The sequence below is a fragment of the Gymnodraco acuticeps genome, unplaced genomic scaffold (assembly GCF_902827175.1).
Source record: "Gymnodraco acuticeps unplaced genomic scaffold, fGymAcu1.1, whole genome shotgun sequence".
Taxonomy (NCBI): Eukaryota; Metazoa; Chordata; class Actinopteri; order Perciformes; family Bathydraconidae; genus Gymnodraco; species Gymnodraco acuticeps.
Genome location: NW_022989799.1, coordinates 586363 through 611134, shown reverse-complemented (window position 1 = coordinate 611134; position 24772 = coordinate 586363). Strand labels below are relative to the sequence as shown.

Sequence of the window (24772 nt, the reverse complement as noted above, 5' to 3'; positions counted from 1 at the left end):
CACCACACACACACACACACACACACACCACACACACACACACACACACACACACACACACACACACACACACACACACACACACACACACACACACACACACACACACACACCACACACCACACACACACACACACACACACACACACACACACACCACACACACACACACACACACACACACACACACACACACACACACAGGATGACCACTCTGATGCTTCGTCCTAAAAAGCCCCAGCACCAGCTTACACAGCTGCGATAGGCAAGATGCCAAAATTGCCTATAAGGGGAGGAATGGATGATATAAAGTGTGTGTTAAAGATAGAAAGTTAATTTGTTTGTTCTAAACTGTATTAAAGTAAACATGTATTATTTTAAACTGTATTGAAGTGAACATGTATTATTTGGGACTGTTTTAAAGTCATCCTAAAAATATAACCTTCTCACTTACACTCAATGACCCAGATACCCTGCTACACACACATACACCTCCTCCCACCAGCACACACATATATTCTTTTCAAGGTTCTTTCTGGGGCCAATATAATCTCAAGCACCAATATATCTGTGTACAATGTTTGATTGTCTGGGAAAGAATAGTTTGTGTGAAATATTCCTTGGGAAAGTAAAGGAGTGAATTCAGGTGCAAGATAAAGATTGACTCTGTCCTTGTTTACTTCCGAAGCTCTCACGCTCTGTTCAGAAGTAAAGCACCAATATATCTGTGTACAATGTTTGATTGTTTAGGAAAGAATAGAGTTTGTGTGAAATATTCCTTGGGAAAGTAAAGGAGTGAACTCAAGTGCAAGATAAAAAGTGACTCTGTCCTTGTTTACTTCCGAAGCTCTCACGCTCTGTTCAGAAGTAAAATAGTTTTTCCCAGAACTCTGATTCGCTGTATTGGACCCGACCAGAAGTGAATCCAACCAGTAAGAACACCTAGGGGAGTGAGCAACCGACACAACTCCTCCCCACGGACTCTCTGATTCGCTTAGGAGTAAAATGGGACTGAAGAGCCGACACAACTCCGCCCCAAATATGTCTATATATACTGTTGTTTATTCATGCAAAATGCCCCCTGTTTCTGACTGGCTGGTCCCGATATCTGTATCGCACGGCAGTAGAACTGGGAGTCCAGAGTACTCTTTAAACTTGTATAAGTGTTTTTTACCAGTAAAATCAGATTATTGTTATAACTTTTATTCCGGTGTTTTGAACTCCTTCTTTTATTAATCTGACCAGGCTCATCTAACGGACGGCGCGGAGCGGAGGTGGGCTTTAAGCCACCACCACTGTGTTTGCTCCTACAATTCTGGTGACCCCGACGTGATGAGTGCTGGTCTCTAGAAGGACCACCGACAGCCAGCGGACGGAATTCAGTTCAGGGGAGGACACCCCGGATACCGCTGACAACTAAACCAGGGCGCCTAATACAAAGGTAAAACAGATACCTGTTGATTACCAAAATCTGTGATTGACTATACTACAATTTCTGTAAAAGCGTCTTTGAGTTTCCTGAAAAGCGCTATAAAAGTCCCATGTATTATTATTATTATTATTATTACTACAACATTTTAGAGTTGTCAGCGGCGTTCTCAGTGTTCTTAGTCACGGTAAAAAATACAATACATATTTTAGTTAAGTAAGGAAGCGCTTAGAGTCAGGTAGAGCAGTCCTGTACCTAAGGCACCAAGAGTGTAAGAGTCAGGTAGAGCAGTCCTGTACCTAAGGCACCAAGAGTGTAAGAGTCGGGTAGTGCATTCCCGTACCTTAACTCAATAAAGAAAGCAAAGTGAACCAGCGAGGTCCCCGTGAGGTAGTCTTGCCCGGCTGACTCGCTGGGGAAATTCTGTAATAAACTCTGTGTGATTTTTTACGTTGAATCTGTGTAATAATTGAGAGGAAAGAGCAGAAGTATCATTTAGTGTCGACAGGAGACAAAGTTTGCAGAGCTGAGAGCTTCATCAGACAGAGGAAGCTCATTCGTGGTCAGCTGCTGCCCTCTGGTGGCGAACAGGGCGTGTAACAATATTCTTTCACGCTTTAAACTTTGAATTTTGGATTCAGACTGTGTGCACGTGTTGTGAGTTTTCATAGTATGTTTAATACTTAAAACGAAAGTTAGTTATAATCAAATATAATCAATTATATTTTTGTATAACCCACAATGAAAAATACTTCATATTTTAGGTTTTTCTATAGTTACAGTATAAACAAAACAAAGTGGTTTGTTTAGGTTGAGTGTGTAAGGTCTATGATTTATGGGTGTCTCTGAAGAGAGTAGGCCGTTTTCTCCCCCTCTCTTCACAGGGAGGGGGGCTCCAGGCTTAAGGAGAAACACAGAGGCCTCAAAAAAAGGGTCAAGTCCTTTTTACACTAACATAGGAAGGTGCGTCTTATGCCATAGCTATGGAACATGTCGAGTCATGTTCAGCCTTGTACATTAGAGGGCATGCGCAGTTTTCCACAAATTGGGTGTAGAGGAGGAGTTTTTTTTTTGTTGGGGTTTCGTTCCGGTTTTTTTAGCATAAAGAGACTGGTTTTTTGAGAGAGCGCGAGAGATAGGGGGGGGGGGGGGGGGAACCCCTGGTAGACTCTCTCCCGGTAGGCTGTGTGCTTCAGAGCTGGGTAAATAGCTCTCGGTAAGGTCCTCCCAGACGGGGTAAATATCTCTCGAATTTCTTGGTTGTTGGCTGAGTGGAATGATTTGATGAGAGATGTGTTTGTGAATATTATAACCCGTCACCTGTGAGGAAAATCTCCCCTCCGAATTATTGCGGACAGGTATGGGTTTTTGAATGTTAATCCGCCGTCTGTGTCGGAAAAAGTGTATGAATATTATAACCCGCCCCCTGTGAGGAAAATCTCCCCTCCGAATTATTGCGGACAGGTATGGGTTTTTGAATGTTATACCCGCCGTCTGTGTCGGAAAAAAAGGTATGAAACTGATGTGAATTGATTTGGTGAATGGAAAGTTGAATGCGCTTTCTATGGTCACTGGTCTTTTTACGAGGAAATACCTCTAAATTCTATCGGGAGATTTTAAAATGTCACAACTGAATTGGGCAGTTGAAATTAAAACATTTTGGTAATAAATGTAAGACTGTGAATTAAAGTTTCATATTTGAACATGATCACAGCACCATGGTTTTTAGTATAATTATAATGTTGTAAAGAGAGAAGGTAAAAACCCTGTATTAGTTTGGACCTATTTTTCTTCAAATAAACTGAATCCCACCTGTTGGACTGGGATAATTGAAAAGACAACCTGTGCAATCCTCTCCTGCTTCAAAGGTAAGTTTGCACCCTGCCACACACACTTAGGTAGGAGCACACTCCATTTACTGATATCAAAATCCTTCGGGATCCCTTAAACAGATTAAAAAAGAGTTGTCTGAATTGAAACAGCAGTTAATTGAACCTGGTTCTTCGGGGGGTTAGGAAGAGGTGAGATCTTGCTGACGTTGGTGGATCTGAGCTAAGCAGCAACCTTACATAGACTCAATAACTTCGGTCAGGTCAATTAGTAGGTCAGAGTAATTTACCGGAATAAATTATCAGGACCTCTCCGACTCTAAACATGGCGCCCAACGTGGGGCTCTGTGAAAAATAATACTTTTACAGAGTCAAAATACAAGAACCAAAACGACCTAGTGAAAAAAGTCGATGAGTACAAATCAGCGAAATACAGGCTGAAAGTCTTGTTAAAATACCTACCCCAAATCCTAGAATATATAATTAAACCTAAAAGTGTAGTAATTTAAGTTGATACTATTGCACCGGACTGAGGGTTATATTATATCGGATATTGCTGTCTGTTAAAGAAGCTAAAGTAGGTTCTTCTTCCCCTAGCCAAATTGAGAAGCCCCTGTGTCCCTTTAACACAGGTTTTGGTGGCTATAGTGAAGTCAGCCGTAGGAGCACTGCTCAGTACCTGTCCAATTACTTTGAAACTTATAGGTAGGACTTGACAAAGAGCTGCGGTTTGAACTTTTGCGTTAAAACATAACGTGGGGAAGAGTTAATGGGAGATTTAATAAAGATAAACATAGGTCTAAAGGTACCTATGCTGTTGAAAAAAACTCGAAGCTCGATACATAACACTCTTAACTGAGGTATCCGCATGTACTAGCTGAATCCAGAAAGAGAACCTAGAACCAAGTGACGGTATAGTCGGACTGATCACCCGGCGGGAGTAATAGCCTAGGAACTTGCATGTGTATAAAAGAGTGAACGTAAACCCTTAAATACATTTTTGTTTTTTTAAAACAAACAAAAATAAATAAATGGCGGACGAGGTTAGAACGCAGTTTTTAATGACTCGGAGCCAACCACACAGGGAGGGATACACAGAAGCAAAATCCGGAGCTTCTGCCAGCCCTGGTCAGCTTAGCCCAGACCCACGGGCGTACCGCGACCAAAATACTTTCCTGTCAGACTACCGTTTGACAGAGAGCAACAAGCAGGTGGTATAATGTCTGAGACCCTATCTCCACCATGCAGGGATAAAAGCTCACAAATGCCATTTATGAGTATCTACTAATCCTAGAAAAAACAAAACACACATTGTTAGACATGATATTCAGGAAAAAGGAATGTTGGAAATAAATAATGTCAAATATTGAAAATCCTAAAACTGGATCAACAAACCAGGTTAATGAACCCTGCTAATAGGAAGCTAAAACATGCAGGAGAAATAGCAGTAGCTCTGGCAAAGAGAATAGGTCCTAGCATGCAAGCACAGAGTGATAATATGATAAGGACTATTAAACTGTCAGAAGGCAATGTGGTGATCAGATGACCCACAAATACCGGTTGTTTTGAATGTACTTTTAAGAAAAAACCTATGTGGGAACTATCAGCAGATATCAAGCCCCAACAATATCTTCAAAACTAATATGAGAAAGTTTTTGCGAAGCTAAAGCTCAAATACTTTACCAAAATCAACTAAACTATTTACTTTTGACCCCTTTTTGGGAATGGGATTTTCCGTTACACAACAGAAGACTCAATTCAAGCCTTAAAGAACGCTTTAAAGACAAGTCAATGAGAGTTAAATGTGGTGCTATTTTGCTCATGAAGGAGAATACACTTTTGGAAAAAAAAAATCTTTTTTTCTGCTCCGAGGTGCTGCAGAAACACGCAGCACACGGGGTCAAAGACAGGCGTGACCTCTAGAGGGGAAGAAAATTTGAGCAGACCACGAAAGACCATTAAAAGTGTTATGGCCCCAGCATAAGGGAAATAGTGTTCCTCTCACCAAAGAACAAATCAACTCTTAACCAAGTCGGATCTAAAATAGACATAGCTCCAGTTGTTAAGAAAAGAGGGAGATTCAAAAAATTATCTTAACACCAGAACAATAATATCCAATATCAAAAACCAAAATAGTATGTTGAGACCAATTCTCAGAAACTAACAATGCGAGATAAGAAGAAAGCTTGGGAAGTTCATCTAGCCACGAATGATTTAGGAGGAGATGTGGAGATAAGGAACCAGGGTGATAGAAAATCTGTGTTATTCATGTCTATGACTTGATCAGGAACAGAGGAAGAATTCTCTCCTGAAGAGAAGCATCTTGCACTTGCATTCAAATTGTATCCAGCCCTGAGGGAAATGTCTCAAGGTACCAAAATGTGCATATACACTCTTTATTTTTCAATATCTGAAGCTACTAAACAAACTGTTCAGGGAGCAGAAACAATGATGAGTAGATGGAGAAAATGGAAGATGATGATGTCTGATCCAGATGTGGTGTGTAGAGGACCTCAGGAAGTAAGCCACAAAGGGAAATAATGACACCTTTACAGGAAACCGCTGCTCCAAAGATAACACTGTTGACAGAGGGGAGTTTGCGAAAAGGTGACCAAGCAGCCACTTGGGCCTTTATAATGAAAACAAATTCAGGTGAAGTACTTTGCAAGCAAAAGGGTGCAATACCAGGTACAGCCTGCTGAGGAAAAGGCCATTTGTTGAGGGACTTCTTTTTGCTAAAAAAGGAAAAATAGCACACATCCGTATTGTTACTGATAGTGATTATTATTAAAAAGCGGGTAAAGAAGAGCTTAATAATTGGGAAAAAAGGCAGTTCAAAAATGTGAAAGGTGAAGCGCTGACACATGCCCATCTATTGAGGGTCTTATTGCAGAGTTAAAGGCAGGCATGTAGAATGGAATCATGTCCGTAGCCATACAGATAAGATAGAATTTGACTATCAGGGTAATAGAGAAGTTTTACCTTGCTTAAAGCACGGGACGAGTTAACCACCTGACTGCCATATTCCCTAGAATATGGAAAAAGGGTGGAAGCATTCACGTACCACCTGAAGAAGCTCCTTAGGTTGTGCGTGAATTACACAGCAGTTTAGGCCATGTGGGCCTATTTCAGATGAGAAAATATTGTCTCCACAATAAAATCCTCTTACCAAAACTGCGATTGCACTTACAACACACATGGTCAACATGTATTCAATGTGTAGAGGTGGATGGGTTTAAGAAAGTTCATCCTGAGCATCTTAAAATAATAGAGGAAGAACCACTAACCATTTTTAGTGCTGACATAGCAGGTCCTTTTTCTGACCCGCACTCCCAGTGGGAATAAGTATTTCCTTGTGACCTTTGATAAATGGAGGGAGTCATAAACATGTTTATCCTCTGACCAGAGTAACTGGAACACAGTATCTGCTAAAATGGTGGAACATATAAGTATTTTTCCTAAAAACTGAGAAAATAGGAATGGATAATGTCACTCACTTTAAAAATGAGAAAGTTGTCACCCTTGCAGGATAAAGGGAATCACACCTATCTGGTCTTTACCATAGAAGTATCAGGCGTTAGAGCAGCCAAAGAGTGGAGTATAAAAAACTGTAAAACAAATTGGGACATTCCAATCAATTTGACAAGGCTGAATATATTCCTATATGTATGGAAAAGCTACCTAGGGCAAAGGTCAGGTCATATCTAACTATCACACCTTTTCCGTTTAAATTCAGAAATCGTGTATGGGTGACCAGAAAGGGGCGAAGTCCAGAGAAGGGTTAGCTTAAAACTAAATCAGAAGGTTTGGATACAGTGAAGTCAATTTCTGGGAAAGTAGTTTCACTCCAGAAGAGAGAACCGATTCACCCAAGCCAACTGAGTTTAGAATCCAGATAGGAATATGACTGCGGCCTACCCATCCACTGTTGATGCTATCAGTCTCACATCACATGACATGTTTTGCACACACACGTGGCAGTTAATGTGCTTCTTCCACAGGAGAGGATAGCTTTTTGTGGGATCTTCCCACAATAAGTTAGAATTTGTCTTGGTAAATTCTGTACCAAGGGATATTTTATAGAGCAAAAGAGGGAATTTAAATCTGAGTAACAAGCAATAGCTCCAATGCAAAGGATTTAGCAGTAGAACTGTTAGAATCTATAGTGAATTATGCAAAGAAAGATGGCAAGACGAAACTCTGTCTATTAGCATATGGATCATTAGAGCTTGAATGGAGAATACCTCAGTATCAAAGAGGAAATGGAAAATAACCTTTATATTATTTTTCTCATTGTTTTTTAACTTTACACTATTAGTTTTCTTTTCAGTTATTTTAATTGTTATACGCTTACACCCTAAAAGAGTATTCATTTAAATTTGATTTTTTTTGAGCACATCTCTCCTTCTTTTTTGCTGGTTCTCACACAGCATGAAGGTGTAGGGCTGTCAGGTCATTAAACTGATAAGAGTAAATTATGGCCCAGTGCTTTCTGCCATTAGAGGCCAACTGAGTAAGAGGAGAAACAATCACCTTGCTGTATATAGAAATTCCAGAGCAATATGGAATACATGAACCCCTTGAGAAAACCCTTGGGGAAGTTTTTATTTTAACTGAAACAACTTTTTATGAATCAGAGAAATTATTTAAACTTGATTTTAGCTATATTGTTGAGATTAATACCTCAGCAATCTACCAAGAGGATTTGAACCTGCCTAGCGGGGAAACTTCAGTCACAGTGCCTCAAGTGTAGCCAAATCCGGGACCCAGGAAACCTGTGCAGCATGGATCAGCGGCTGAGTCACCTGTACCCCTGTGGAGGATGAAGTTTCTTCCAGCTCTGTGGGACAGGCTGCATCTCTACCCGCTGAGCCACTCCGATCGCAGTGGATTTCCCAGAAAAGGATGACGACTACCTGATAACTGCATGGTCAGATATCAGACGCCAGGTAGCAGCAGCCCTACCTACCCCCTGCCACTGGTCCACTTCACCATCTCCAACCCGGCGACTTCGTGCTGGTCAAGGACTTCCGGAGAAAGAGCTAAATATCCAAGCGTTGGCAAGGTCCCTACCAGGTGCTCCTCATCACCCAGACAGCGGTCAAGGTCACCGAGAGAGCCACGTGGGTCCATGTCAGCCACTGCAAGGTCGTAGTCACAGGCCAGGAGAGACGGTAGAAACAGACGACAACAAGTGATGTGTCCTAGTCACCAACGGAATACGACAACAAGTGACGTGTCCTAGTCACCAACGGAATACGACAACAAGTGACGTGCCAAGTCACCACCAGCACCACACTCGCACCACATACACCTAATCTCACACTGCACACACAGGATGTCATGAGCGAGTGCCAGCTAAGCTGTTTCATATGCCTCTGGTTCCTCGTTTGTGCTATCATTGTGTGGGGACTCATTGACCTTGTCACAAAGTCATGAGCGATTATTGACGAGGTCTAAAAAATCCATAACAACTGTCGACCGAGTTATCTGGTTTTCGTTTGGAGATGTTGTCCAGCGAAAAACTGCAACCCCTCCATGGTCAGGGTCAAGGATTTACATCAGATAGCAACATGGATTTAGGAGTCTACACTGGAACAACAGATGGGCTCCTCGCTCGAGAACATTCCAGTGAGGTACCATGTTTTCGGTGTTTTTCACACCAGGTTCATCAAAAGGTCGTCCTGATTACACATACTGAAGAACTTTTCATGATATTGATGCTTGGAGTTTTACGGATGTAATATGTATGTGTTTTTACGATTTTATCTGTTGCTATTTGATAACTTTGCATTTTGAAGAGAGGGTGTTGAGATCATAGTATGAAGTGAATACTTAAAAACGAAAGTTAATTATAAATCATATCTGACAAATCATATTCTTGTATAAACCCATAATGAGAATGCTTCTTGACGGTTTTTGAATATGTATGTATGCTTACAATTTTTTCTGTTGCTATTTGATAACTTTGCGTTTTGAAAAAAGGGTGTTGTGAGTTTTCATAGTATGTTTAATACTTAAAACGAAAGTTAGTTATAATCAAATATAATCAATTATATTTGTGTATAACCCACAATGAAAAATACTTCATACTTTAGGTTTTTCTATAGTTACAGTATAAACAAAACAAAGTGGTTTGTTTAGGTTGAGTGTGTAAGGTCTATGATTTATGGGTGTCTCTGAAGAGAGTAGGCCGTTTTCTCCCCCTCTCTTCACAGGGAGGGGGGCTCCAGGCTTAAGGAGAAACACAGAGGCCTCAAAAAAGGGTCAAGTCCTTTTTACACTAACATAGGAAGGTGCGTCTTATGCCATAGCTATGGAACATGTCGAGTCATGTTCAGCCTTGTACATTAGAGGGCATGCGCAGTTTTCCACAAATTGGGTGTAGAGGAGGAGTTTTTTTTTTTTGGGGTTTCGTTCCGGTTTTTTTAGCATAAAGAGACTGGTTTTTTGAGAGAGCGCGAGAGAGAGGGGGGGGGGGGGGGGAACCCCTGGTAGACTCTCTCCCGGTAGGCTGTGTGCTTCAGAGCTGGGTAAATAGCTCTCGGTAAGGTCCTCCCAGACGGGGTAAATATCTCTCGAATTTCTTGGTTGTTGGCTGAGTGGAATGATTTGATGAGAGATGTGTTTGTGAATATTATAACCCGTCACCTGTGAGGAAAATCTCCCCTCCGAATTATTGCGGACAGGTATGGGTTTTTGAATGTTAATCCGCCGTCTGTGTCGTAAAAAGTGTATGAATATTATAACCCGCCCCCTGTGAGGAAAATCTCCCCTCCGAATTATTGCGGATAGGTATGGGTTTTTGAATGTTATACCCGCCGTCTGTGTCGGAAAAAAAGGTATGAAACTGATGTGAATTGATTTGGTGAATGGAAAGTTGAATGCGCTTTTTATGGTCACTGGTCTTTTTACGAGGAAATATCTCTAAATTCTATCGGGAGAATTTTAAAATGTCACAACTGAATTGGGCAGTTGAAATTAAAACATTTTGGTAATAAATGTAAGACTGTGAATTAAAGTTTCATATTTGAACATGATCACAGCACCATGGTTTTTAGTATAATTATAATGTTGTAAAGAGAGAAGGTAAAAACCCTGTATTAGTTTGGACCTATTTTTCTTCAAATAAACTCCCACCTGTTGGACTGGGATAATTGAAAAGACAACCTGTGCAATCCTCTCCTGCTTCAAATGTAAGATTGCACCCTGTCACACACACACTTAGGTAGGAGCACACTCCATTTACTGATATCAAAATCCTTCGGGATCCCTTAAACAGATTAAAAAAGAGTTGTCTGAATTGAAACAGCAGTTAATTGAACCTGGTTCTTCGGGGGGTTAGGAAGAGGTGAGATCTTGCTGACGTTGGTGGATCTGAGCCAAGCAGCAACCTTACATAGACTCAATAACTTCGGTCAGGTCAATTAGTAGGTCAGAGTAATTTACCGGAATAAATTATCAGGACCTCTCCGACTCTAAACACACGTCTGAATTAAGGACAGTTAAGAGTAACGACAAGAATTGTCCAGTATATTAATAAATACAAGTGAACACATATCAACCTAGTCAGATAATAGATACGAAGTCATAATGGAAGGAGAATTTGAATGAGAAGAGCGTGAGTTAGGAGCTTACAAGAACAGTGGGTTCAAGCTGAAAAATGTATTAGCAGTGGGATTAAAATGGCGGATCGTAAAAAGTCCTCCACAGATCTCCGTTTCCTACGCAATAAAATGATAGCAGAAGACAGAGTAGGGCCGACGAGACGTTCGGAAATCTGTCTGTTGATTGTTCTGTCTGTTGGTTGTCATTGTTGATTAGTAAAGGTCTTGTTTTATGTTGATAAATGTTTTGGTAGACCATAGTTTGTCTTTGTCCCCCCCCCCTTCTCTCGAGCAGCAGCCTGGAATGTGTCTGCTTGCTCTTATTACAATTAAATATAATAGTGGATTTTCCCACCTAGTGTGATTTATGAGAAGCTTGTGGACAGGAGCAGCTGCAATTCAGTGTGCAATGTTCAAAACAACAGATAAAGCCAGAAATCTAGGTGTAGTCATGGACTCTGACCTGAGTTTCAACAGTCACATTAAAACTGTTACTAAATCAGCCTACTATCACCTAAAGAATATATCTAGGATTAAAAGACTAATGTCACAGCAGGATTTGGAAAAACTTGTCCATGCTTTTATCTTCAGTAGACTCGACTACTGCAATGGTGTCTTCACAGGTCTCACTAAAAAATCTATTAGGAAGCTGCAGCTAATTCAGAACGCTGCTGCTCGAGTCCTCACTGACACTAAGAAAGTGAATCACATCACTCCTGTTCTGAAGTCTTTACACTGGCTTCCTGTGTGTCAAAGAATAGATTTCAAAATACTGCTGCTGGTTTATAAAGCACTGAATGGTTTAGGCCCAAAATACATTTCTGACCTCCTGCTAAATTATGAACCATCCAGATCTCTCAGGTCTTCAGGGACTGGTCAGCTTTCTGTCCCCAGAGTCAGAACTAAACATGGTAAAGCAGCGTTCAGTTATTATGCTCCAAATATCTGGAACAAACTCCCAGAAACCTGCAGGTCTGCTGCAACTCTGACTACTTTTAAATCCAGGCTGAAGACTTTTCTTTTTGTCGCTGCTTTTAATTGAACTATTCATATCTTAGACTGCACTGTAACTTTTATCCATGTACTTTTTTCTTTTAATGTTTAATTGCACTGTAACTTTTATCCATGTATTTTTTCTTTTAATGTTTATTTTATTAGCTTTTCTTTTTAATGACTGATTTTAAATGCCATTTTCTTAATCTCTTTCATTTTTTGTAAAGCACTTTGAATTGCCTTGTGTTGAAAAGTGCTATATAAATAAACTTGCCTTGCCTTGCCTTGCCTTGCCTTGCCTTGCAGTGAGGAAAGAGAGAGAGAGAGAGATAGGAGAAGTATATGTGGAGGAGGCTTTCTATCTGCTGCACAATCTTATGGAGTTGTGATGTTGGATAATGGACTGTTGCACTCCAGAAAATCAATGGCATCATGAGGAGGGAAAACTATCTGCAAATACTGAAGGAACATTTCAAGACATCAGCTAAAAATAAATGTGCAGCTTGGTTGTAAATTGTTCTTCCAGCAGGACAACAATCCTAAAACAACAAAAATGTCTGACAGACAATGCGGTAACAGTATTGAAACTACTACATCGAATTGACAATTTGTGAACGGAACGGAAAAGGAATATACAAGCATTAACAAACATTCTGCCAGACAGAATGGGTCATTTATATCTTTGGGGTCTTCCCTTTCCTGTAGTGTGTTTATATAGGTTTTTGTGCATGTCAACTGTTTTACTTCCGTAAAATAGTGATATCACTATGTAACACTCGAGCTTCTATTGGCTTGTGCTCGAACACATTGTAGGTGATAGGCTCATTCCTCATTTCAGACGGTGTGAAAAGAGGTGCTGCATCACAGGCAGTATGACAAAAATAAAGAAATGTTGGAACATTAAAGCTTATAATCATGTCACAGTAGAGGCAGTAAATACAGATATGAACCGGAACATCTGAATAATATATCCTATTTAATATTGCATACATTTAAAATATACTGGATATACTGTTGGCAGCAAGATGAGCCTTAATTGACTTGTCTTTCGTAATGGCTGTTTTCTGTTTAACTCTATTGGCTTCAATAGAATAACGGTCTTTTAGGCCTTTTTACATTACAGTAATCACAGTAAGTTGCATGTTGTGTTTATGGTCTTTACAGATGAATGCAATTAAACAATACCTTTGCACTTGTAGCCCTGTTTGATGATTCCCCACAGCTACAGGTCCAGAAATGTAGAGAATGGGAATTAGGAACACAAAGCACAAAACATAACATAAGAATAATAAAAGCATGGAGGCATGTTCCAAAAGCCTAGTCATGACAACACTTCCTGTTGCATCTGTGAGAACTCAATAACCAGGCACTGCTGCTGAAAACTACACATGTACCAGGCCATTAGTAATATAATCCAACCAAGTAGAGAGATCCAGTCTGTGGCTGAACTGGACAAGTGTCATGACCAGGTCATGACCCACATGTGGTCTTAATGCAGGCCGGTCACTAATTACAATATTTGCAATATTTACAATAATTACAATATTTGCCTGTTTATTGCTAAGAGAAGAAAAAAAGGCATGGAAGATACACACAAATCCAGCACAATGTTCACAGAAGGTGGGCTTCAGGTATGTCATCTCCTGGAAGTTGTGGATGAAACCTGGACCCATCTTACACTGGAGCAGTGGGTTGGCCCGGAGGAAATACGCTATCATCTCGTCCTTACTGATCAATCCGTCTCTGAGAGGAAGACAAGGAATAGAGTAAGTGAGCAAGACATTAGAGAAGATATTTAGATACATTATTATTATCATATTATTTATCCAGGAGATTAAACTAAAATTACAGAGCAAAGGAGTGTTCCCTCCTTTCCATCTAACATGAGACAAAAAATCTATATTAAAGCAATTTCAATACCAGTTTTTACACATTTGATTCTGAAGGAGCTCATCTTAAAGTCACTGTAAGCTACAGCTACTCTAAAGCCACTGAACTCATTGTTATGTGGTGAAGGTTATCACACCACAATAAGAAAGAGTGGTTGTGGCTGGGGAACAGCTTTCTTGATGCAGATCACTTCTGTTTTTTTAAAAACAAGTTTGAAACTAGAAATGTTCCATTATTTGGAAAGTAGCTACACTACCCAGCATCCACTGGGAAAATAGGTTAAACTGCGTTGCATGCTTTGACTGCTGTTATAAACTCAGACAATCAGGATGTAGGACCCAATTGCACGACCCGGGAGACAGAGGTAAAGTATTGTTAAGATACTTAATTTTTTCCAAAAAAGCAAGATGAACAAAAAAAGGTCACTATCGAATCTCAGGTTGAGATGCCAAAAATTGAGAACAAAATGAAATCGCTCACGTAGTGAGGAACACAACTTTTCAAGAGCACAAAGAGAGCATAGACCTGACGATAGCAAGAGACAAGACGAACTGACACTGAACACTGGGAGACAGGGGAATTTAAACACAGTGTAACAAGACACAGGTGGGGACAATCAGGGGCGGGGCTGGTGCTGGTGAGCACAGGAGACACACAAGGGAAACAGGTGAACACAATCAGGGAAACCAGGGAAACTAACGACAGGGAGGAAAACACAGGGAGAAGGACCAGACAATACACAAGGAGGAAAACATGACAGGGAGAACAGAACTGAGGTTACCTACTGTAACCCAGCTTCTATGAGTATTGGCGCAGCCCTCTAAGGCTATCGCTATTGGGTTTACCCTTCTGCGCCCCCGCGCAGTACTGAAAACACTTGTAGTCCACGCCCACCCGCTAGGTGGGCCCCACCCTCGGGCCTCCTTCCGGTATAAATAGGGAGGTTGCCCGGCGATCTGCTCCCATACAATATAACTTTTCTTCAGCTATTCGTAGAGCCAGTGGGGCCCAGCGCTTAGAGGGCTGCGCCAATACTCATAGAAGCTGGGTTACCAGGCTATCGCTATTGGGTTAAGGGCGAAGCATAATGTAGTCTGCGCCCCACTGGGTCCGTCCAGCACTAGAAGCACAGACATACCTGCTTAATAACACCCCCCTGCCTGTTGTGCCATGCGTAATAGCACATCCCCGTCCCTGGAGCAAACATACCTGTTTTCCTGACGGGGTGAAGGCTGGGAACAATACATACCGACCGCTGTGAGAAAGTAGAGACGAAGGTCCCACCTTGTCCTGCGATCATAGAGGGGGAACAGCCGCTCTCTCCGTGTCAGCCAGGTAGGAGAGCTCTCAGCTGGATCCCTGACGTCACTCACTCTGACCAGGCACTCCCTACGAAGTGTGTCAGAGGAAGGGGAACGTCCCTCTCCTACGAGGGGAAAAAGGGCCGCTCTCTGTGTGCCGAGAGGCAGGAGAGTGGCGCACAGCTGGATCCCTGACGTCACTCACTCTGACAGGACACCCAGTACAGGGCGTGTCAGAGAGGAAAGGGAGACATCCCTCAATAAAATTGAATAAATGAACAGGGGGAAGACCAAGATGCAGCCGTGCAAATATCTTCCACTGACATTCCTCCGCGCAACACCGAGGAGGAGGAAATTCCTCTGGTTGAGTGCGCTTTGATATTCTCCGGGGGCTCCACCCCAGAGGAGACATATGCCTGTGACACAGCCTCACACAGCCAGTGTGACAGCCGTTGTGTAGACAGAGGTTGCCCGATCGAGCGCTCTCTGTTATGCACAAACAGACGCTGAGAACGGCGCAATGCCGCCGTGCGCGCTACATAGCAGACAGCGCGCGCCCCGGCCAGAGGAGATGAGATGTTTCTTCTTCCTCCGACCTCTTGCATCCCATGGAACTGCTGGGGGGAGAGGCTTCTCTGTGATGTGCCGTAATGGTCGTCATGGTGACGTGCCACGCCCTCGCCGCTGCAGCCGGTGAAGCAAAAAAGCTGCGAGGGAGTTTCCACACGCTGCATTCCACTCTGTCTCTCATCATGAGGCGTGTACACGCCCAGAGGATGAGAGGTGTGTGTATGCTGTCCTCACGAGGCGTTATAACAGTGCTCGTGGATTTATTATGACCGTGTGTAGGAGGCATATCTGGGACAGAGGAATGCCTCGAGCTCTGCAGTTTATAAACCAATAGGTTAAAACAGCAGGCTTCTGCAGTGAATGAAGCACCTCTGGAGACTCCCCCTGTGGGGGAGACCCAGGGGAATCCCCCCCGTGACCAGCTGACGCTAATGCCGAGCAGCTGCGTTACGGAGAGGGCTGTGTGGTTTGTGACACGCCGGAGGAGAGCTGTCAGTTTCTCACTCGCTGCCAGAGAGCGCTCTGCTGCTGGCTGAGTTTTCAATTCCACTGCAGTGCTGGAATTGGGCCGGTACTCACCGGTACGCAGTACCGGCACTTCTGGTTCTGACCCATGGAGTACCGGCACTTCTTGCTCAGTACCGGCATGCTGGCGGTAGTCCGGTACTCATGCACCGTGCCAGTACTCAACACTCTCCCGCCGTTCTTATTATACATCCATATATATATATACAGCCGCCCGGTACTCAGTAGATGCGTCATGAGGTGCCGAACGGACATTCTCATCGCTCTAACCGCTGGAGTTTCACAGTGGCTGTCAGCTGTTTACTCCTGTCATTCAAACAGAACGTGCTGGAGAGGGGGCGGGGCTTATCTTCTCCATGTAAATACTGTGGTGGAAACGACTATGTCAAAATTAACCTATTTGACCGTGATTTAATAGTAATACACGTTTCAAAATAATAATAATAATAATAATGCCGAAGTAACAACATACTGAAAACTGTTAGTAAAACCATGTTTTAATGCTTTACAATTTACATACCTAGATGCACGTGTGTTGTGTTTATGCAGTGCAACTCCCACCCAGTGGGTGGCTATGTAGAGTGATAGAACAGAGCAGGCACGCCCCCGAGAGAAGGAAAGCAAGTCACGTCACAAATTAGCATTTCTAAAATGTTAGCGTGGATTAATAAAAGTGCAAAAAGACAGCGGTTGTCGCCGGAAGAAACTTCAAATACAGAGAATGCTGTGCCTGTGTTGGAAATTGTGTCTGATGGGGAGCTTTCTTTGGTTGATCCTCCTGCTCCAAGTTCTAGTGTATTAGCATTAGCACTAGCTCCGCCGCCTCCTCCAGAGCCTCTAACGTTAGCTGCTGCTGGCGCAACTGCCACCACCAACACCGGGCAAAGCGATGCACCTGACTGCTGGACAACGGACCAGGTGCAATATTTTTGCAAGACCAATGCATGGCTCCTTCTTAAAGATAAGAAGCTAGGATGTCGGATATGCAGAGATGTCAAATCTTTGGGAATACACACTGGACAAGGACTGAAACTGTCAACTGAATGGGGTGAGTGTGCAGTGTCTCATTTCGGTGTTGACAAGGGCAAACAACAAGCTAGCCTGAGAAAAAAAAATCAAAGAACATAAAGAATCACAAGCCCATGTAAAAGCTGCTGACATCCTTACATCTGCTTCACGTGAAACTATTCAACATCAAGTGCAGTCTATGCATAAATCTGAATTAGACACCACTATCAGAGTTTTTCGAACGGCATATAAAATTGGCAAACATAGCCGGCCATTCACAGACATGCCAATTGATTTGAATGTACAGAAACTGAATGGGCTGAACGTGGGCAGGGTTTTGCACTCCAATAAAACCTGTGGCGAAATCATCGACCACATAGCTCATGAGCTGAAGAAAAAAATGGCAAAAGACATTACAGAAAACCAAAGAAAACTCTGTGTTTTGGTCGATGAATCTACCACTATTAGTGGTAAAACGGTGCTTGTTGTGTGTCTACGCTCAGCATTAGCTGATGCTGAGCCCGAAACGTTTTTTTGGGAGCTGATCGAGTTGGATGGAACAACGGCTGATGACATCACAAAGGCGTTAATGGAGTGTCTTGGAAGAGATTTTAACGAGGACTTTTTAGGTCAGTGTTTCGTTTCTTTTGCATGTGATGGGGCTTCAGTCATGCTAGGGAAGAGAACAGGCGTTGCTACCCAGTTGTGTAGTAAATTCCCAAGCCTGTTTGTGTGGCACTGCTCCAATCATCGTCTCGAGCTGGCAGTTGGGGATGTGGTCAAGGAGGTCTCAGGGCTCAATCATTTCCAGATCTTTTTTGACAAACTCTATTCCTTGTTCCATGCCTCCCCCAAAAATCAGAGGCAGTTAGCGCAGTGTGCGCAAGCAGTCGGACAGCGTCTCCTGGTGATAGGGCGTGTTTTGTCCATCCGCTGGGTGGCTTCAAGTGAAAGGAGCGTCAGAGCAGTCTGGGAAAACTACCGAGTGCTTCATGATCACTTCACAAATGCTGCAAACGACACGAGCAGGGATTCCAGAGACAGAGCAAAGTACAAGGGCCTGGATGATGTGCTCACATCTGCAACGTTTGTCAGCAATCTGGGACTGATGTACGATGCGCTCACAGAGCTCAGCGACCTCTCTCGGCAACTCCAAAAAAGAGAGATGACACTGCCTACAGCAGATAGGCTCTTAACTCGAGAAATACGAGTTTTTGAATCCATGGTCACCATGCCTGGCCCACACATGACTACAGTTCATACAGCTCTAGCTGAGAAGTCCTTCAAGGGTGTTGCCCTGCGTGAGAATGGCAGGCTTGTACAGATTCATGCAGGTCAGTTTTTCCGCAGTATGGTAGAGAATCTGAGACACAGAATGACTTCCACAACCTCCTCTCATGTCAGCACAAGAGAAATCCCATTACATGGCCGGGAGGCCCGGGACAATCAGCTAATCCAGGACATGAAAGTTATCCATCCTGGAAGTTGGCCTGAAGAGGAGTTAGACGTACAGTATGGGGACGTAGAGGTGCTACGTTTGTGCGAAGTGCTGAAAGTGGACAGAAGAGAGACTGTTCAGGGCTTTCGCGAATACAAGGAAACCAGGGCATCCCGTACACCTGCTGCCATGGAGCCTCTACTGAAAGCAGTCCGAACCATCGCTGTCTCCACTAGTGAGTGTGAGCGGGCATTCAGCTGCATGAACGATATCCTTACTGCAAAAAGGAATGCTCTCTCTGTCAGCCGACTGTCCAGCCTGGTTTTCATTAAATGTAATGGACCATCACTAGGACAGTTCAATCCGGAACAGTATGTGAGGTCCTGGCTGGCAAAGGGAAGGAGAAGTGCTGATGAAAGAGCCTGTCCAGCTCCAGCCCCTGATACTGATGTCCCCAAGGCCTTCTGGAGCCTTTTCTAACAATGTATATTGCAAAGCAGCTCACCCAGTGAGAAGACTTTTGGCATAATGTGCCGATTTGTACAGATCCTGGAGATAGAAGGACTTCAGACCAACCAGGGAGTTATCTGATCAGCTTGGTGTTCAATGTAACTCTTTACCATGGCTCAGACTTTGTTACTTGCAGTTACAGTTTCTCATTTTAGATTGTGCAAATTTTGCATTTGTTTTTACATGTTCTTTGTTCATGCTCTTTATCATTTTTCTGAGTTGGAAAGTTAGATTGCATCATAGTTTACTTTATACATATTTGTATTCTTCAGTGGTGAAGTATATTGCAAAGCAGCTCAGCCATGTGAGAAGACTTTTGGCACTTTTTCGTTTTTCGTTTTCTGAGTTGGAAAGTTAGATTGCATTCAAAATGTACAGAAATACTTAATTTTGTTAAAGCTTTTTATAAAAAATGCTTCTGACCAGAGCTTTGTTTCCTTGTCATTAATGTTGAACACCACCAGAGGGGCTCTCACCTGAAAGGTCTCTGCTTCATGTGTCTTCAGCAGAAGATCTAGACTTTGATTGCTATATTTTCAGTTAATATTGACCTTACTGAGCTTTAGCCATATCCGCTGCCTATCATAAAAAATGTTAAGAACAGTGAACCTTTCTAAAATATACAGTAGTAAAGAGACAAACCCACCAGCATTATAGTAGCCAAATTCTTGTTTGTGGGCTGTATATATAAAATTGACTTGAAAAAGTTGCTGATTTTAGAGTACTGGCACCTTTTTCATTCCAATTCAAGCACTGCGTCCAGGTAAAAATAGTACTCTCATCCCTCCTCTGTGTAGCGGCTGCAACGCCGTCTCTACACACTTTGAAAAAGTACGAGGAGCCAGGGAATAGCCGAACGGCAGACGGTTGTACTGGTACGCTATTCCCTGGAATGAAAACTGCAGGAATTTCCTGTGTTGCGGAATGATGGGTACATGGAAGTATGCATCCTTTAGGTCTATAGAGGTGAACCAATCTCCCTGGTGAACACACTCTAGCACCTTTTTGACCGTCAGCATGTGAAACAGGTCGAGGATGGGTCTCATTCCCCCTGTCTTTTTCGGGATAAGAAAATAGCGGGAGTAATACCCCTGATTTTCTTCCTCCTGGGGAACCCTGGAAATAGCCTCTTTCAACAGGAGTTCCCGTAGCTCTGCTTGGAGCGCAATACACTGTTCACGGGATGTTAGGCATGTCACCTGTATCCCGTTGAACTGTGGGGGGGGGAGGCGAACTGCAGGGTGTACCCTCTGCTGATCAGCCTGTTCATCCATCTGTCCATCAAACACATGCGCTGCCACGCCGAGAAACACTCTGACAGCGGGCGCGCATGCTCGAGATGTGTTGTGGTTGTCATGACGACGAGCCACGCCAGAGCCCTCGCCGCCGCTGCCCGTGAGGCAACCCAAGGTGGGCCTAGAGCGAAAGGGCTGTGCGGAGGCCTCCACACGCTGCGTATCACTCCGCCTCGCATCATGAGGCGTGTACACGCTCAGAGGATGGGTGGAGGTGTGTGCAGTAATATCCACATGAGGCGTTACCACAGCGCTCATGGGCTCATTATGACCGTGTATAGGTGGCGTATCTCGGACAGAAGAATGCCGCGAGGTCTGTGGTTTAATAACTGAAGAGTCATAACCATCAGATCCCTGCAGCGAACCATGCTGCCTACTAATCACCAGATTGAAGGCAGCTGGTGTAATTACTGTGCTCCGCAGCTTATTAATCGATAGATTAAATAGCGCAGGCTTTTGTACCGAACCCGGCTGGCTATTAACCGATAGGTCATGGCAGCTGGCTCACCGGCCAGAGTGGGGGATATGTGAAACACATTTGAAACTGATGACTCAGCCAACATGTTGGGAAATAATCTTCTTTTATTTTCCTCACACTTCCTCCCCACCGTCAAGGCCGCTCCGCTTCCTCGGCGGCTCTCATGGAGCAGACGCCGAACGGGAGTACCTCACTCCCTTTTACCCCCCCTCTCCTGGTGGGGGGGCGGAGGCCCCGTGAGGTAACCCAAGGTGGGCCTAGCAAAAAGGCTGTGAGGAGGCCTCCACACGTTGCATTCACTCCGCCTCTCATCATGATGCGCGTACACGCTCAGAGGATGGGTGGAGGTGTGTGCAGTGATAACATGAGGCGTTACCACGGCGCTCATGGGCTTATTGTCACCGTGCGTAGGTGGCGTATCTCGGATAGAGGAATGCCACGAGGTCTGTGGTTTAATAACCGAAAGTTATAACCACTAGAACCCTGCAGCGGACCATGCTGCCTACTAATCACCAGATTGAAGGCAGCTGGTGTAGTTACTGTGCTCCGCAGCTTATTAATCGATAGATTAAAATGCGCAGGCTTTTGTAACGAATCCTGCTGGCTATTAACCGATAGGTCATAGGCAGCTGGTTTACCCAGAGTGGGGGATATGTGAAACACATTTGAAACTGATGACTCAGCCAACATGTTGGAAAATAAGCTTCTTTTTATTTTCCTCACACTCCCTCCCAAACCGTCAAGGCCGCTCTGTCTCCTCGGCGGCTCTCATGGAGCAGACGCCGAACAGGAGTACCTCACTCCCTTTTTGTACCCCCCCTCTCCTGGTGGGGGGGGGTGGAGGCCCCGCGAGGCAACCCAAGGTGGGCCTAGCGAAAAGGCTGTGAGGAGGCCTTCACACGTTGCATTCACTCCGCCTCTCATCATGATGCGCGTACACGCTCAGAGGATGGGTGGAGGTGTGTGCAGTGATAACCCCATGAGGCGTTACCACGGCGCTCATGGGCTTAATCACCGTGTGTAGGTGGCGTATCTCGGATAGAGGAATGCCGCGAGGTCTGTGGTTTAATAACCGAAAGTTATAACCACCAGAACCCTGCAGCGAACCATGCTGCCTACTAATCACCAGATTGAAGGCAGCTGGTGTAGTTACTGTGCTCCGCAGCTTATTAATCGATAGATTAAAATGCGCAGGCTTTTGTAACGAATCCTGCTGGCTATTAACCGATAGGTCATAGGCAGCTGGTTTACCCAGCGTGGGGGATATGTGAAACACATTTGAAACCGATGACTCAGCCAACATGTTGGAAAATAAGCTTCTTTTTATTTTCCTCACACTCCCCCGGTGCCCCGGCCGCCGCTGCCGGACGCTGCTGCTGCTGCCGCTGGTATCACTGCTGCTTCACCGCTGGCTGTCCTCGCCTGGGACACCGCCACGGCTGCGCACAGCGACGGTGGTGTGTTCTGGATGGGCTCCTGCCCACCCCAGACGTCTTCCTCACCCGCAGCAGCTAGAGCGTCCGCCCTTCGCTTCCTGTCGGATGAAGGAAGACGCACATAGTGAGGACATGCGACCTGCTGGCTGAGAGCCGCGTCCGCGTGCTCTGGCCCCAGACAGGCTGCGCATATTGGATGCAAATCGTAGCTCATAATGTAGCCCGTATTGCACGAAGGGCACATACGGACACACTCTTTATTGCTCATGATGTTGCTTTTCTCGTGCTTCAGTATACTGCTGGTTGCTTAAGAAAAGAGGGAGCAGATCGCCGGGCAACCTCCCTATTTATACTGGAAGGAGGCCCGAGGGTGGGGCCCACCTAGCGGGTGGGCGTGGACTACAAGTGTTTTCAGTACTGCGCGGGGGCGCAGAAGGGTAAACCCAATAGCGATAGCCTTAGAGGGCGAAGCCATATACGAAATAGAACAGCAAAACACCCATTACCAGACACACCAAACTAAAACCGTGACATGACATAAGAATCGTGACAACTGCAATGGACTAAAACTACAGTTAAAAGTGTAGTTAATACTGAAGTGAATTATTTGAACATGTACACTCACTGATCTTTGTCCAGAACGCAGAAGGAGTCCAGGAAGGGGAAATTAGCAGCAATGCTCTCAAAGTCCTCTTGAGAGATATAGCCATCATGGTCATGGTCATAATTCCTGAACACAGACTTCCCAATGACGAGAAAAATAAATTAAAACACACATCTCTACATCTTTCCAATCAATGCATTCTGTAGGTATAATTTGAAGAGGTGTGTCGTCCACTCACATCCACCACCTTCCTGATGTGTTTGTTGACTACAGAGGGGTCCGGTTTGGTGGGGACCCCGGAGGCCCAGTCCAGAGGGACCAGGGGCTTGTTGGGAGTTGTTGGAGAGGTAGGCTGTGAGGAAGGACAAGGTACACGGACACAGGAATAAATTCAGCAAATAATCTGTTGCACACCTAGATTTCCAATTCTCCTAATAGAGTGGTAGCATTGCCATGGCTCCCTCGACAAGAATACAAGTTTTTTTCATTTGGATTATTGTAGTAAATAAACTCTCTGGGATATAATCTCCACATATTAACACCAATTTCTGAATGCAAATAGGAGAAGTAAAAAGCTAAGGTTTATTTGTAAACAAACTACTCACGGTCACTTAAATTCACTTCACCATCGCTAAGCTGGTTCATTTTCGACATGATGACGTTTAGACGCCAGCTTCACCAGTGGGATATTTACTGATTTATTTTATGTTGTAGAACAAAACGGGAAACTCTCTTCAGCTTGTGTTAACCACAAACCTTATTCCAGGCTAACAACCAAAAACGCATTCGAAAAATTATTGAATTTGAGACAAAGGAACATGAAATGGTAAAATGCTAATTCAAATACAGGTTTTTAGTTCCTGCACCACTATATAGTTCCAAAGGGGTAACAAATGACAAATAATACAAATACACTACCAGTCAAAAGTTTGGACACACCTTCTGTGTGTTCATTAGAAGTTTTTTATTTATTTAAATGTTGTCTATATTGTAGATTTATACTGAAGACATCAAAACTATAAAAGAACACATATGGAATTATCTAGTAAACAAAAAAGTGTTAAAGAAATCCAGAATATGATTTATATTTAGATGGCTACTGCAGAATGTTGTGGTAGCCATGCTGGTAAAGTGTGCCTTGCATTTTGAATAAATCACCAACAGTGTCACCAGACACATTAAGAAGGCAAGTCATTCCACTAATGGACTCTTGACAAGGCACACGTGTTCATTGAAAACCATTCCAGGTGACGACCTCATGAAGCTGACTGAGAGAAGCCAAGAGTGTGCAAAGCTGTCATCAAGGCAAAAGGGGGCTACTTTGAAGAATCTAAAATATAAATCATATTCTGGGTTTTTCAACACCTTTTTGGTTAACTAGATAATTCCATATGTGTTCTTTCATAATTTTGATGTCTTAAGTATTAATACAAAGTATACAAATTAAAAATTAAATAAAAAACTTCGAATTTGAAGGTGTGTCCAAACTTTTGACAGGTATGAACAATTATAAGTTGTCAAACAGTGCAAATCCTGAATATTTTAGCATACCTATAAAGTGTATCCAGCATGCACACAGTGTGGACAAAGCTGAACACAAAATACATTCGATTTGAAACTCACCAATGATTTGTGGTTACGTGGTTCCCTTAGTAATGACAACTCATAAATCTCATCTTCGGTGTAATAAAGGTCTAAAGAAAGCTGAAAACAAAAGGGTTTTGGATATCATTAGTTTAATCTATAAACAATTGAGTATAACACAGTAAGCTTTAGTTTAATGTATAGACTATTACATATTGATTAATCACACTGTTGGAAATATATAGCACTGATTTTTTTTTTCTTGGATTACACTG

The 24772-nt window shown here is 43.4% G+C and overlaps 1 protein-coding gene across 1 annotated transcript in view; it reads right to left on the bottom strand.

Moving 5' to 3' along the window:
- Positions 1–24772, bottom strand: part of rasgrp3 (RAS guanyl releasing protein 3 (calcium and DAG-regulated)) — a gene marked incomplete in the record, with an annotated part of 91711 nt that overhangs the window by 8428 nt on the left and 58511 nt on the right. The window contains 5 exon segments of the mRNA XM_034223148.1: positions 13044–13080; positions 13454–13601; positions 22935–23050; positions 23152–23265; positions 24537–24617. Of these exon segments, the coding sequence (XP_034079039.1) occupies positions 13044–13080; positions 13454–13601; positions 22935–23050; positions 23152–23265; positions 24537–24617 (496 nt within the window).